The sequence below is a fragment of the Protomyctophum bolini genome (assembly GCF_963924005.1).
Source record: "Protomyctophum bolini genome assembly, chromosome: 2".
NCBI lineage: Eukaryota > Metazoa > Chordata > Actinopteri > Myctophiformes > Myctophidae > Protomyctophum > Protomyctophum bolini.
This window is the reverse complement of record NC_137863.1, coordinates 29,979,730-29,995,856: the sequence shown is the minus strand read 5'-3', so window position 1 is coordinate 29,995,856 and position 16,127 is coordinate 29,979,730. Positions and strand designations below refer to the sequence as shown.

General features: G+C 43.7%; 1 protein-coding gene across 1 annotated transcript in view; it reads right to left on the bottom strand.

Annotated features, from left to right (window-relative positions):
- Positions 1-4,286: 4,286 nt before the first annotated feature.
- The window catches only part of dnah3 (dynein axonemal heavy chain 3), a gene marked incomplete at its 5' end in the record, with an annotated part of 42,585 nt that continues 30,744 nt past the window's right edge, over positions 4,287-16,127 (bottom strand). Inside the window, 12 exons of the mRNA XM_080790349.1 lie at positions 4,287-5,445; positions 5,831-5,968; positions 7,294-7,498; positions 7,935-8,077; positions 8,760-8,927; positions 9,644-9,801; positions 10,251-10,367; positions 10,833-11,077; positions 11,389-11,614; positions 12,139-13,766; positions 13,997-14,510; positions 14,811-15,009. Of these exons, the coding sequence (XP_080646475.1) occupies positions 5,092-5,445; positions 5,831-5,968; positions 7,294-7,498; positions 7,935-8,077; positions 8,760-8,927; positions 9,644-9,801; positions 10,251-10,367; positions 10,833-11,077; positions 11,389-11,614; positions 12,139-13,766; positions 13,997-14,510; positions 14,811-15,009 (4,095 nt within the window). The 3' untranslated portion in view covers positions 4,287-5,091. The remainder of the gene's footprint in view (positions 5,446-5,830; positions 5,969-7,293; positions 7,499-7,934; positions 8,078-8,759; positions 8,928-9,643; positions 9,802-10,250; positions 10,368-10,832; positions 11,078-11,388; positions 11,615-12,138; positions 13,767-13,996; positions 14,511-14,810; positions 15,010-16,127) is intronic.

The window sequence follows — 16,127 nt, the reverse complement described above, 5'->3', positions numbered from 1 at the left end:
CATTCACCCATTCACACATACACAGATGGCGGGGGGAACCATGCAAGGCACCAACCTGCACATCAGGAGCCATTAGGGGTTCATAAATCATAAATAATAATAACTTGAATTTATATAGCACCTTAAAAAACACACTTTACATCAACAAAAACATGCTATTTTTTTAGTATTTTTTTTTACATTGTATGGTTTTATTACTGTAAATTGTTTGACATTGACTTATAATAATAATTATAGTTGAATCTACTTGTTCAGTTATTGTTATTTTAGTATATAAAAAAAATAGAAATGCCTATTCTCATACTTTAGTGTGACAGTCTTGTATGAAGAAGTATAGGGCATTAAGCCATTTTGGGGCGTTATACTTTAAAATAGCAGATCTACAAGCTCATAGCGCGCTATAAACTTGTAGGTCTGCTATTTTTTTTTTAAATAGTGAAAATTTGCCTCAAATCTTTGAATATATATTCTTTCAGAGTTTCAGTTCAAATCTTTGCTTCTGGGGGGTCCCTGGAACAACATATTTTCAATGGGGGTCGTGGCATATTACATATCCTTTTTGGGGTCCTTGACAACCACTGATATAGAAACATGAGGTTTTTCAGAAAAAAATATATTTTAGGCCTAAATGGGGGATATGATATTTCTGCCTAACAGCAAACAAACACAATATTATTCACTTCACAGGCACAGCACACAAACAATGCTTTATATCCTGACTAGTTCTTTCATTTTACTTTTTGTAAATATAATTAGTGACATGACATTACACACAAACAAACAATTCACCTCTATTAACCATGAATGCTAAAGCAGCTAATTAAGGTAGTAGCTAGGTAAGCTAACGCACCTGGTCTCTTGGGGAATGGACTTTTTTTCCAAGGACGATAATTAAACTTCTCCTCCTGCTGTCATCGTCATGTCTCTGGGCAGTTTCCACTCACTGACAACTCTCCTCATCTTCCATGAGGTGGAAGGTTACGTTTTAACTTGTTTATTTCACTGGTTTACAAACACGAAGGAGTTAGACAACAAGCACTCGTCAGTTCAGAGCAGGTGTGTGTGTGTGCGTGGGGGGGGGGGGGGGGGAGGGGGCTGGAAAACCAAAGCCCTTTAAAGAGCCCGTGTGAAGCCTGCTTAGGGAGTGTCTGCCAATAACCTGCATCACAGAATAGAGTAACTCAAATCTATGCTTCTGGGCCGGGGGTCCCTGGAACAATTAACATATTTTCAGATTACATATAATTTTTGGGGTTTCTTGACATGAAAATGTTTGAGAACCACTGACATAGAAACATAGGGTTTTTCAGAAAACTGTCATGATTTAGAAGACATTTTGTAGAATCGTTCTCACGTCTAAAGGGTTAACTACTTGAAGCCCAGCATCCATATTCTGGGGGAAACATTAGCCCAAAACAGCAAATTTACAAGGCTATTTTTGGTGAAGACTCTTTTGTGTGAAGGGAAGAAAGCGGTCAGTAGAGCACAGTTGCAACTCTACTGACTACTCGGGTCTATTTTACTAAAAATCACACTCGAGTGAAGTGAGGGACACTCTTATCATCGTACATCATCACATTCCGTGCTCAGCCAATCAAATCATCACATCATGTGGTACAAACATACAAAGCTGTGCCTAGGAGGGGCTAGCACCCTTCAAAAATAGAGGGTTTAATTAAGCAATATTACACTCGAGGGGGTGGTTTAACGTCATTAATGCACGCAGAAGTGCATTAATGTAATTGTATATTAAGTGGTCTTATCTGCACCCTTTTCTCTATGAAGCCCATCCATCATGTAGGCTAGGGTTTAGTCAGTGGTTAATGCATGAACCGGCATGTCAGGGTCCACCTGGCAAACAAATAATCGATGCACGATCATCTTTTAAATATAAAGGAGAAGATAAAATAATTTACATTAATATAAATGAAAGCATTTAATCCACCCTCCCCATTTTCCTTTTTAGTGCCTGCTGTCTGTAGTGTCATCTCCTTCTCGGTTTAGTACCTGCTGTCTGCAGTCTCATCTCAACTTTAATTTAATTAAAAACAAGAACTCATCACTTACATTCGTCACCATCCAATTTCCCCCTCCATTTCCCCAGCAACTGGATCATAGAAGCACATACAAGACTAGGAAAGAGAAGGAAGATGAGCACTTGATAGACTTGTTTGACACCACCACCAGTGTTGTGTTAATTTATGTTTTTGTCAATGTATATTTTCATACATTTAAGCACTTAAATCCTTAATACTTAAACTTGACCTTTGGCTTCTCTTTTTTCCCCCACTACACTAAAATCTGTCTCTGATCTACGAGCTTGTAGACATGTCGGGGAATGTTCCCCTCATAGAAGGGATGCTGCAGTTCAAGTGGTTATAATATATATTTGTTTTTTTAAGAAAAAGAATCACACGTGAAGTGAGCGGTGCCTTTTATTACTAGGTTTGATGTCATAGGGGTGATACATAATACAATACAAATAGTATACAAATATTTAAGTCTTTGCACTGTAACATTGTACATTTCACAGTCAAGGCTTTATTGATTAATGTTTCAAAACAGTCTTCATCAGCATAATCTGTTATGAGCATCGTGCCTGTCACAGACATGTTCAGTCAGGAAACCTCAGCCGTTAATTGGGCCGCTTAAGCATCACGCTCTCCTTCACATGATTCACTCAGCCAATCACACACTCATACCGGCTATTTGAACTGGAAGGTTTGCTCTCCTCCTCCCGCTTGCTTGCTGCTGATTCTGCTGCGCTGCTGTATGCTAAACTTTGCTGCTCACCCTCCTTCAGCCCAGCTACCACCTGTCGTTTTGGATCTACTGTTTAGGCACGGGTATTTGGAGTCCCTATGGTTGGGACTGACTAGACACTCGACCAGCCTTCGGCCCAACGCACCCATGTTGCCCATGGGTCTGCTCACTGTAACTTTGCAAAGCTCCCAGTCAACAATTCTAATAATATGCGAGGCAGGCGGAGCCAACATGACTGACAGCAACATGATGAGTGACTGGTCCAACATGACTGACAGAAGCAACATGAGGCAGAGCCAACATGACTGACAGCAACATGAGGCAGAGCCAACATGACTGACAGCAACATGATGAGTGACTGGTCCAACATGACTGACAGAAGCAACATGAGGCAGAGCCAACATGACTGACAGCAACATGAGGCAGAGCCAACATGACTGACAGCAACATGAGGCAGAGCCAACATGACTGACAGCAACATGAGGCAGAGCCAACATGACTGACAGCAACATGAGGCAGAGCCAACATGACTGACAGCAACATGAGGCAGAGCCAACATGTCTGACAGCAACATGAGGCAGAGCCAACATGACTGACAGCAACATGAGGCAGAGCCAACATGACTGACAGCAACATGAGGCAGAGCCAACATGTCTGACAGCAACATGAGGCAGAGCCAACATGACTGACAGCAGCAACATGATGACATAAGTGGCGGGTCCAACATCACTCAGACTGATGGCAGAAGGGCCTTATTCGTGTCCATGCTGCCCAAGCAGCTGCTGGCCATGCCCAGCGGTGTAATAGAATGTATAGGGCCTGTGCAAATATTTTGGAAGACTGACAAAGTCTTCCGTGAAATAACCCTCGAGCGTCAATATAATTGGTAGCCTCCTATGAAGTACCCCTCGGCTTTGGCCAGCTGTTCCGGGGCCTTGGCCTGCTCACTACACGTCCAACGTGACTCAGACCGACGCCAGAAGGGAGCCCAAGCAACTGCTGGCCAAAATTATTTTAACAACCTACAAAGCTTTAAACGGGCTGGCCCCATCATATATCTGTGACCTACTGCCCCCAAAGCCAAATGTACGACCCCTTAGGTCCTCAGATAAACAGCTACTGAAGATACCGGGGACTAACCTAAGAACAAAGGGCGACCAGGCTTTCGCAGTGGTTGCCCCCACTCTTTGGAACGCCCTGCCCCTCATGCTAAAAAACGCTGAGACAGTAGACTCTTTTAAGAGACAGTTAAAGACACATTTATTCCGTATTTATTTTCCCATGTAGCTCTTACCCGATTTATTTTACATACCTATGTTTTTGTGATTCTGCCTCTATAGTTTACCATTCCACATGCCTACATTTCATGTTTTGCCTTGTTTATTCTTCGTTACATTTTTTATTGTCTTTTTACTTTTTTGTGCTATGTTTTTCCTGCTTGTTTTTTAACTTGTCGATTGCTTGTTCCGTGTTCTGTTCAGCACCTTGTGACTTTGCCCCCCCCCCCCCCCGAGGGCTAAAATATTTATTTATATACTGTACATACATTTTAAAAAATAGGCTATATGTTAATACCCCTTTAAACTGTCCTAGTTGTGAAATAATCATGGTGAAATTCAGCGTTTTACTTTTAGTCAAGAACTTTGACAGTTCTTTCTATCCTCAATGTCCTGTCTCACTACAAATTAAACTGTAAATAATTAAACAGTCTGCCAAAAAATGAAATAGGCAGAAATATAACATTCTTATACAAAACATGACAAGATTGTATTTTAAATCTCATCATGCAGTTATTCTGAGGTTAGTAGTAGTACAATTGTGTGCTTTACAGTAAACTGTTGAGATGAAATGTAAACATCTGGGACATGTTAGGCTGACCTTTGTGTAAACCTTTGCCAAGAAAGGCTTACGTGCGTTAATGTGTTACTCGCCTTGCGATACTCACGAGAGTTTGATGACAGGATCATTTGCGTTTTGTCATGTTACGCACATTTTACTCAAGTTGAAAAATGTCATCTGACACAAATTTGGGTGATGTGACATCAAATCAATATCACAATCTTTTTCAAACTTCTGGCTCGATTACAATTAATGAACGATTGAAGAAAACTGTTGATTGGCTTCGCAAATTTGGTACGCCACCATTGTGCAACAAAGTACGTATAACAGATTTAAGTGGTTAATCAGTCTAATCGATTTAGCGGATTACAAAAAACAAATTTGTGTTGATTTGTTGATAGAAGAAATAAAACTAAAAAAATCATCATTATTTGATTAACCTACATGAGCAAGCATGTCAGTCATTGGTTCTCTACTTCTAGGTTCCTACTAGTCATCTAGCTGGCAGAGACAGGCCACTCCTCGGTTGATCCAGTGTTTCTGTGGCCTGTCCGACGGCAGCTCAATGGACAGGACGTAGTTGGTCGAGTGACCCGTGGTGGACAGGGTGCCTCGGCGGGCGCTGGTTTTGTAAACTGGGCACACGTAGGTGTTCTGGTGCTTGAACTTGGACACATCTCCAGGTTTGAGCCAGATGATGGGCATCGTGTGAAAGAGGATCTTTGGGAGAGACTCTCCGATGACCATATTCTCTTTGTCCCAGCGTGCGCCCTCCATGAACAGGCCCCTGATATAGGCCCCGTCCTCAGGTTTCTCATCCATATGGGTCTCGTGTTTGGTCACCTGCAGCAATTCAATATGGGATAAATGTTGCAAAAATTAATAGATTGTTGAAGGAGGAAATGGGGAGTCATACAGCAGAGGTTCTCAAACATTTTCATATCAAGAATCCTCAAATTTATATATTTGGCCACAGACCAAATACATATCTTCCTCTAAGGTGTAGTGCCACAGACCCCCATGAAAGACAATTTGTATTAAAAATGGTAACTTTAGATCGTTGTGACTGAGTTTGTAGATCGATTTTGAATAGCTTATAGGCAGAAACAGATTTTTGTTATATTAAGACATTTTGCTGCAGACCCCCTGGACTCCACCTCAAGGACCCCTGAGGGTACCCAGACCCCACTTTGAGAACCAGTGTCATAAATTATAGTATATTACTTGCCTCAAACTCAAAGCTAATGTAGTCAATGGGGATGGTGTATTTCCTGGCATAATTCTGAGACACTCCAGTAAGAAAGGACTGGGTGAAGTAGAAGCCAGATACCCAGAAGACTGCAGGTGGGCCATCGTCTATCCATTCCTGTCAAAACATACAAAGCACATACCAGTATTTTTCCCAGGGGTTCTCAAATGTTTTCACGCCAAGGACCCGAAGGACCACCACAATTTGATTTTTCAATTAATTTAGCACAAAATGTGTAGGCCTACTGTCGCCTACACAATATTTAAAAGGGAAAAGAGTGCCAGGAGGAGGCAAGAAGCCCTTCACACACCTACTTTCAGTGCTTTAACAACTACTACTATTCTGTCCTTGACTCCTTACTTGCAGAGGTGCCAAACTGGACAGATAGTGAATTTGATTCTTTACTCCTCCTTAGTTTTTTTAGTTTTAAAACTGTAACACAACTACAAAAATACCATGCCCAAAACATTAAATAAAACAGCTACAGTACACATATTTATGCACAGAAATGCACTGCCTACAAACATACAGAGCACATGGTCATTAACAAGCTGATAACCAAACAAAACTTGTAACTCTGGCTCTGCAAAATCTTTACAGGGATGTCATGAAAGCAAACATTTATCAATGCAAACATAAAAATTTAACAAAAAGTGTAGTATTTGGAACTTAGAGGCATACATCTTGATTCACAGACAGAAATGGTGAACTGCACTCCAGCTCAACCTGGCTACAACTAACTAGAGTCGACACAGGTGTGATCTAGGCTTTTTATACTTGACAAACCTACCACTAGAGGGTGCTCAATACAATGACATTAAAACATGAATACTATTACTACTACGTATTCAATTTATTCAATTTTGTACTGCTATTGATGTAGTTAAATTGTAGTAAAATGTAGTTAATGTTATATTCTTTAGGTTAAAGTAAGTATTTGGTCATTAACAGAGGTCTCCCCAGCTCTTTATGAAACAGGAAAAGTATTTTCAGGTGGGTTACACATTTCATCCAATCAGAAGAGAGAACCGCACAAAGATAATTCATCAGCTTGTGTTCCAGTACCAATTTTGTCTAATTTCTTTGTTTCATCACTTCCAGTTTCACTTGTTTCCCCTGTAGGCATATCCTGTATGAGTTCTAATGACCAAAGACACTACATCAGAGTAGTGCTTGCTCAGGGGATAAATTTAATCTTGACCATCAGGTCAAACTTTGTGTCAGATCCTGTTTCTAGGTGAGACATGACACTTTGACACAATATAAATCTCTAGTCTATATAGAACAGCAGGGATACAAATTACAACCACCCCAATGTATGTACGTATCTACCATGCAGATTGGCCACACAACTAAGTTAATTCATGATTTTATTTCTCATGCACGTGTACAGATACAGTATGTTCCACCCAGTTCAGCCAGGTCAATAACATTATTCTTACCTGTAGGAACTGCAGCCTGGCCAGGAGATCAGCCACATAGCTCCCCAGTGGCTTGAGGGATGGGTAGGACTTGGCTGCCCACATTGCGGGCACTTTGCCCACCAGCATACTGCTGAAGACGTTCTCAAGTTCGGATGACATCACCACCTGACCCTTCAAAGCCTTGCGCATGTTCACCAGACTGACACGCATCACCTGAGTGAGCCTGAAAGCAACATACCCCTTGCTTAGCATACTCTACTACAGTGGTTCCCAAAGTGGGGTCCGGGGACCCGCAGGGAGTTCCAGGGGGTCCCCAGCTAAATGATAGTTTGGAACCAAATGGACCCTTATGGGTCTGTAACTGAGAGTGTACAATTGTATTTGTATTTGTACACTCTGAGTTAAGTTAACATTGCTTTTACAATATAAATTAGAGTACCAGAGATAGAAATGCCATTAAATGGGGGTCTGTAGACTAATATGCATGTCAAACAGGGGTTTGAGTCCGTGGGCTAATTAGTGTCAATTTGGGGGTCCTTGACTTTATGACATAAAAACGTTTGGGAACCACTGCTCTACCATACAGATTGGACAAAATTACAAAAGGGTTACAGTACCGCTTCAAGTATAATAACCCTGCGTTGAAACCCTGTCACTACCTGTTGAAGCGAATGAGCTCCTGCCTCAGGACGGTGTTCATGGATTCCTCGTATATCACTGGGTATTTTTCCATCACCATCTGCAGGTCAAAACCCACCGGCAGCTTGGACAGGATGTCCTCTGACAGCTCGTCCACCACTTCCTTTAAGACACAAACATCATTTATTTATAATGCTCTATGTCAGCGATTTGCAACCTCTAAACAAAAAAAAAGGACACAAAAAGAAAACGACTGCAGTTGATTTGTCTGCATATGCTGTAGACCAGTGGTAGCCCGCCAGCAAATCGATAGCATCTGGCCTGGCAAATTATCCTGATTGTCCCACATACAGGCTATAACATCCAAATAGAGAATCTACCCCAAGCTTTTAGGCAGGTGTCTCTTAGCCTTGTAAACGTCCAGCAGGGGGAGTGGTTTTTCCAAGCTAGGTGTCTCTACATAACAAGAAGAGACCTTGAGCTCATATAACATGGAAGAGTTTGTTTATCTTGCAGATGCAAGGTTCTTCTTTCTTTCTTTAGTTTTTACTTTTAGCCCCTCCAATGCCTGGCTTCTGAAATTACGTCATTTGGCAACCAAGTCTATGCACTTTTAATGTTTGTTCAGGGCAACAGTTAAACATTGATGAGTGACTGATTTGTGTGAAATGTCTGTGGCAAGTTCCAGTTCTTAAATTAGCCAAATACTATGTCCTGATGAAGATCTGAATTGATCGAAACGTTGACGACGCAATGAAAATACAACAGAGTTTTTTCCAGCATCACCAGTGTGCAGACTCCATTCTCTTTCATAAAGCATTGTCAAAAGACAATTAGATGCTTACCTGAGGGGATTTAGCCCCACCTGTAGACTGTCTAGGCAAAGTCAACAACACTCCATCCAGTAGCTGATTGGTCTCTTGAGTCTCTTTAGTTATGTCAGCGTTGCTATGGAGCCCAAACACACTGGGCTCGGCGCTGCTTGGTAGATTGCGTATGTAGTCAACATAGGTCTGGAATAAACAAAAGAAAAGAAAAACAATGGAATTTTTTTTTATTAGATCTTATCAGATACTGTAGGGCAGGGGTAGGCTGTAGGCAACATGGGTGCCAACATTGGCGCAGGTGAGGGTGATTGCTGGCACACAAGTATGAGAGAGATGTTTTTTCTTTTCAAATTAAATATTCAAAAAAGTTAAATCAAGTCCCCTCACAAATTATATATTGCACATAATTCAACATTCATTAAAACTCCTAACTCTGACTGGGAATGGAGTCTGAGATATATGGTCCCCCCCATTATTTACCCTATCCCTAACCACACGAAGCCACATAGTGGGATGTTGAATTATGGGCAGTCCCCTGAGAGATAGGTGCTCTGAGGCTAATGATCATTACATCCTGATGTGAAAGAAAATATTTCTAAAGAAGAAGAAAATAATAAAGGTTGTTATAGCCTTTGGGCAATCAAAAGGAAATATTTCCTTTTCCATATCTCACACGAAAATGAAAACACTACATGTTAAAAACTTTGCCGACCCGTGCTGTAGGATGCCTATGTAGTCAGTCACAAGTTACTTGAGTACATTTACTTGAGTACTGCACTCAAGTAAACAAATGTAGTATATCTGTGATCTGTACTTTTACTACTTTACTTTTGTATTTTTGGATACTTGCAGTACATAATATAAAATATGATGACGGTGCATATGCTATGTATGCAGCATACCTGGTAGGGACTGTGAGAAGGGACATAATACATGTCTTCCTCACTCAGGCAGTAACGCTCCTGTTCAATCAGCTCCTGACTGTAGAAGATTGACAGCAGGGACAACAGCAGACGCCTGTCCTTGTCATCGGTTACCCTGCCACCATAGTTGCACTCGCCTAAGATAAGAGTTGAGGAGAAAAAATATGAAAAATAAAAATGAATGTGAGGGATAAAAGTCTAATGTATAACTGGTGCAGTGACATTGACTTCATTATTCGGGCATGTCCGGTAACATTTGAATGAATGATAAATCAGGTCACGATGCCAACAGCAGATTAATTTTCAAGCTATCCACACTCCGCCTATGATAACCAGAGCAAGTAGTCAGAAACAGTCCTCCTGAAGTGAGCATTAGTAAGCACCAACATATGGAGATCAGGTTGACAAAAGTATTCCATTCATCACATGAACCCTTTTCTGAGAATGTGATAATAGCCAATAGGCAAATATTCAAATTCAAGGTCGCAACGTGTAGATCGGCCTATTTCCAGCAAAGAGGTTTGGTGTAGGGAGGAAAAAGGAAAAATGTATTGGTTGAAGTGGTTAAGAAATAGTATAGTCTTACCGGTTAGGTAAGTGAGGGCCTCCAGTGGAATGTCCTCATACTCATCCAGGAACATCAGAATCTGCCTCATACTGATCCTCAGGTCAGACTCATTAAACTCATAGGGGATATTCCAACCTACACACAAAACAGAAAACACTACTGTATGGTGTGACTCTGTACGGGTCTAGCCGTCTATTAGAGGGTCTTTCTGTCTGTCCGTCTGTGTATCAGGGGCTAATCTCGCAAAACTCAGAGTGTACAAAAGGAGACAAATAGGTAACATTTATATTTTGTACACTATCAGAGTTTAAATTACTGGTGTAATGCAGTGATTCTCAGCCCTTTAAATGTCAAGACCAGTTTGGTTTCATTAGGACATGGACCACCATTTCATATGATGTTTTATTCCTGGCACCCCAATCTACACTGTACAATCCAGTGTTAATCTAACTCTGCGAGTGTACAAATGTACACTTATGTACTCTGAGTTACAGGGCCCTTAAGGGCCCATTTGGTTTATAATTATACTTCATCAAGCTGGGGGACCCCCTACAACCCCCAGGGTCCCCAGACCCCACCTTGAGAGTACATCTGCCTCACCCAGAGGTCCAAAGTTCCTCCTCTCCTGTACCAGAGCGTGAAAGAAGGTGAGCCCAAACAGCAGCTTCTGCCATACGACTTGTTTCCTGGAGCCGCAGAAGAAGGCAGGGTTGGAGACGGGGTCGCTCAGATAGGAGCGCAGCAGGTTGGCTCTCATTCCTCTGGGAGGCTCGTTGGTCATCTTCACTCCATTCTGCAGGATGCTGACTGGGAACTTGTCCGATGGATAACTGGTCAGCCACAATCTGAGAAGAGGCATTATTTCAGTGGGTCCCAACAGTCTCTGGATCAGATCTGACCACTAAACATTTTTTTTACATAGCCTGGCCTACTTAGTAACATAATAATTTAATTTTTTAATATAAATAGATAATAAATGTTTAATATTATCAATAAAATCTTGGTGTCTTCACTGTCTTGTCAATTCTTTAGAGGCCTGATTGCATTATGCTGACAGCCCACAAGTTGGAATCGCTGCATTATGGATCGTTCTCTTTTGTCATACAGTTTGTGTTCTGGTTATTCAGTAATTCCTTCTTCCTTATCCGGCACTGACCTGAAGCTGGGATGGGTGTTCTCTGGAGTGATCGTCTCCTCACAGATCCTCTCTAGTGTGGGCATCCAGCTGCTGGCCAGGTGACAGTTTTGCAGTAACACCCAGGTGCCATTTTGGAGGCCACTCTCTATCATGCGGGCCGCTATGGGCCCCTGGTCCTGCCCAAGGGAGATGGTCTGGATCTTACTGCCACCCATATCCATGTCATCAGCAAACTTCAGCAGGCCTGAAGGAACAATTAATTCATTCAGTAGGTCTACTAATTTTTGCAAGACCAAATCATCGCTGTTGGGTGGAAACCTTGTATGTCAAAAAATACTTTATGTTATTTCGAAAAAAGCTGAAAATAGCTGATCTACATGCTCACATGCTATTTTTGAGTGGTGCAACCACTCCAATGAACAGCAATGTCCCTATGTCCTAACGGACCTAACCTATGTCAGATTAGAGTACCAGTAAGTGGCGCTGTTGTGCCAGAAACAGAGAGAGAGATAGTGTTATTGCCTGCTAATGAGAGATAGAGAGAGAGAGAGGGGAGTTGCACCACTCAGTTCACACAGGTGATTTTTACTATTGCACAACACTTTTGTTTGATGAAGTAGGTCATCAATTTACAGACAAAAATAAGATAATAAAAAAGTGTATATATGGAGTTAAATATGAAACAAGGTTTCTGCCCGGAAGCAACGAAATGCATCAAAGTCTATTGTACGATGCAATTTAAGAGAGACGTTTAGTCTGACAAATCACCTGCTGTTGGATCAGATCCCGGCGACAGCACAAAGATCAGAGGAGAGCAGCAGTTGGAGTCGTTATAACTTCCTGCCAGGTCAAAGGTGGGCGGCTCGATGTAGGCACGCCCCATGTTGTCCACTACGAACTCCTGCACTGCCGGCACCAGCTTGTCTGGCCTGAAGCATCTCAGCACCACCAGGCGGTCCATCTCCACCAACGTCCTCCACTGGTCCGGCAGCTGCTCCTCGTGGGGCTTTCCCGAATCGTAGATCTCCTTCCATGCGGAGATGTTGTCTCGGACGTGCCTGAAGAGCCCAGCCATGTTGGGGAGGCTGGAGGCTCTGACGGTCTCTGACCAGGATTTGTCGGAGAGCCACTCCGGGGCGGGGTTAGGGTGAGGGTTATCCAAAGCGATGCCACCGGTGAGCAGGAAGCGCCAAACCTGGTCGTCCACCTGGCCCTTGCCTCGCATGATGCCAACAGTTAGCAGCAGGGAAAAGAGAACCTTGTCCTTCTCGAAGAGCGAGCGGCAGATGTTGTTGTAGATGCTGAGGGTGAAGTGCTCGACAACGTTGCCAATCCTCTCGGCCAAGTCAACGCTCTTCGCACTCTGAGCGATGGACTGCACATAGAGGTTGATAAACCAGGTGAGCGAGTACTGGTACATAGGCTCAATGTTGGCCAAATCGGAAATGCAGAAGAACAGGATGGACGAGTGTTGAGCCACGGGACGGTAACCCATGCGGGTGACGTCGATCTCCTCCTCGGTGACACTGGTGATTTTTTGTTTCTCCGAGATCTCTTCGGACAGGACCTTGGAGGAGGACAGGAACTTAATTGCCGTCTCATCTTCCAGTATGTTCCCCTCGCAGGAGGAGAGCACTTGAAGGATCTTATCTTCAATCTCCTTCAACTGCTCGTTGTTGGCGGCACTCTCCAGAATGAGCTGGTTCTTCTTCTCTTCTAGCTCAGGTTTCTCCTTGGCTGCTACAATGCCCAGCAGCTGGTCCTCCAAGCCCTGGGGGGTGATCATGAAGTTCAGCAGGCAGACTTTGATGGCCACTTCTGGGAGGTAGTGAGGGTTCCGCAGGCCGGTGGTCATGTACAACAAAAAGTCCTTGGAATACTCCACAACGTTGTCCCCGAGCTTGATACACTCCACACCTTGCTGCTTGAATGTCTGCTTCAACAACACAGGATCCAGTACGGCATCCAGTTCTTCCCCGACATTCTCCAAGAGAACCGGGGTTCCAAACTGGATGCAGTTCTCCAGTGTTCTCATGTAGTTGCTGTCTGAGAGTTTGATGACAACTAGCTTGTTGGCCCTCTCCATGTTCCTGATCCACTTGTTGGCCTGACGCTGGGGGTCAATTATCAGTGGCCACCGGCGGGAGTTGGACACAATGATGCCGTTGTCTGTGGAGAAAGAGTCCACAGGAAGCCCAGCGATCTGCCATTGCCTGACAGCCACCTGGTTTCCCAGGGTGCTGCTGAGGGTGAAGTCCTCAGAACATGGTATTTGTTTCTCTCGGCACAGGATGTGCCACTCACGCTGGCACTCCACACGATAGTCAACTGAAAAGGCCCCGAGATAGGACACAATGCCAGAGGAGAGGAGTACGTCACCTGTCAGGTTGGCGTATCTACAGACAGGACACACAGACAGACATGGAGCCTATGATGTTAGAGCACTGTTCCCCAAACAGTGGCTCTGGACACATGTTTGGGTCGTAGATACATTTTTATGGGTTGCGAGTAATTAAATATCCCCCTTCTATCTCTCCCTGTTTCCTGACATTCTCAAATGTACTATCCAAAAAAGGCAGGAAAGACCCAAAATGATGTGATTATGTAATTATAGATTAAAACACACCTTATTCCCAGCAGGTCTGCAGCCTTTGTCCACCTGTCCTTCTCTCCTCCCAGCCCTCCAATCAGCTGCTCTGCTCTGACCAGCTTCTGGGAGCACACTTCAATGTTCCCCTCCAGCTCTCTCTTCTTGCTCTTCGTGGCCTCCAGCGTGTGGTTCAGGCTCTGCAGTCGCTCCTCCACCTGCTTCAACTCGGCTCTCTTCACGGCCAGCGTGTCCATCTGGACGGCGAGCTCGGCCTCGGCCTGCCTGAGCCTCTCCTCCTTGGGGGCCACGACCTTGACCACTCGTTCGTACGACTCCATCGCTCTGACCCACTTACAGAGGCCCTCGCAGGCCGAGGACACGGTCTTGATGACAGACGGTTGAAAGTCGGGGTGCTCGATGAAGCGCTCTCTGATTCTCTTGATGGAGGCGGCGGGGATGTTGTCTTTGTCGTATGCCTTGAGACCTTCCAGAAATTTCATGTCCCCCAAGAGCTTCTTAGAGGGGCCCCAATAGTCCTCGATCATCTTGCCTGAAGCACAAACATATTTATTTTTTAAAAGGTAGGGCAAGTGATATTCTTTTATTAAAATTAGTATTAAAGGCCAGGACCACTAGGCCAGCGGTCCGAGGTTCCAAATCTGACAGTGTGTCACAAATCTATTTATTAAAGATGTGGAGAGACAGGGAGACCCTATAGCAGAAACACTGAAAGAAACACTATAGCAATGAGCACTATCAGAATATAGTGCTTTAAAGATTTTTTACCTTTAAATGCGTCTTTGATTGTACTGTATGTGAGCATACTTCTCCAATATTCAAAAGATCGTACCTGAGCCTCTGGGATCAGGTTTTCTCTCAGGTTTGATGCCCTTCATGACGCATATCGACTCCATAACAAGCTTGACCAAACCGGGGGGGTTGGTCATGGACTTGACCACTGTGATGTCTGCAGGTTTCAGGGTATCCAGAGCCTCCAGGGCCGCCTCCAGAGCGGGCATTGCCTCGGCTAGATCCCCCTCACACTCATCCTGAACACAACCAGCACACAGCCCCTTCATTTAGGAATAACTACACTCATCCTGAACACAACCAGCACACAGCCCCTTCATTAGGAATAACTATACTCATCCTGAACACAACCAGCACACAGCCCCTTCATTAGGAATAACTACACTCATCCTGAACACAACCAGCACACAGCCCCTTCATTAGGAATAACTACACTCATCCTGAACACAACCAGCACACAGCCCCTTCATTAAGAATAACTACACTCATCCTGAACACAACCAGCACACAGCCCCTTCATTAGGAATAACTACACTCATCCTGAACACAGCCCCTTCATTTAGGAATAACTACACTCATCCTGAACACAGCCCCTTCATTTAGGAATAACTACACTCATCCTGAACACAACCAGCACACAGCCCCTTCATTAGGAATAACTACACTCATCCTGAACACAACCAGCACACAGCCCCTTCATTAGGAATAACTACACTCATCCTGAACACAACCAGCACACAGCCCCTTCATTAGGAATAACTACACTCATCCTGAACACAACCAGCACACAGCCCCTTCATTAGGAATAACTACACTCATCCTGAACACAACCAGCACACAGCCCCTTCATTAGGAATAACTACACTCATCCTGAACACAGCCCCTTCATTTAGGAATAACTACACTCATCCTGAACACAGCCCCTTCATTTAGGAATAACTACACTCATCCTGAACACAACCAGCACACAGCCCCTTCATTAGGAATAACTACACTCATCCTGAACACAACCAGCACACAGCCCCTTCATTTAGGAATAACTACACTCATCCTGAACACAACCAGCACACAGCCCCTTCATTAGGAATAACTACTGTACACTCATCCTGGACACAGCCTCTTCATTTAGGAATAACTACACTCATCCTGAACACAACCAGCACACAGCCCCTTCATTAGGAATAACTACTGTACACTCATCCTGGACACAGCCTCTTCATTTAGGAATAACTACACTCATCCTGAACACAACCAGCACACAGCCCCTTCATTTAGGAATAACTACACTCATCCTGAACACAACCAGCACACAGCCCCTTCATTTAGGAATAACTACAGTCATCCTGAACACAGCCCC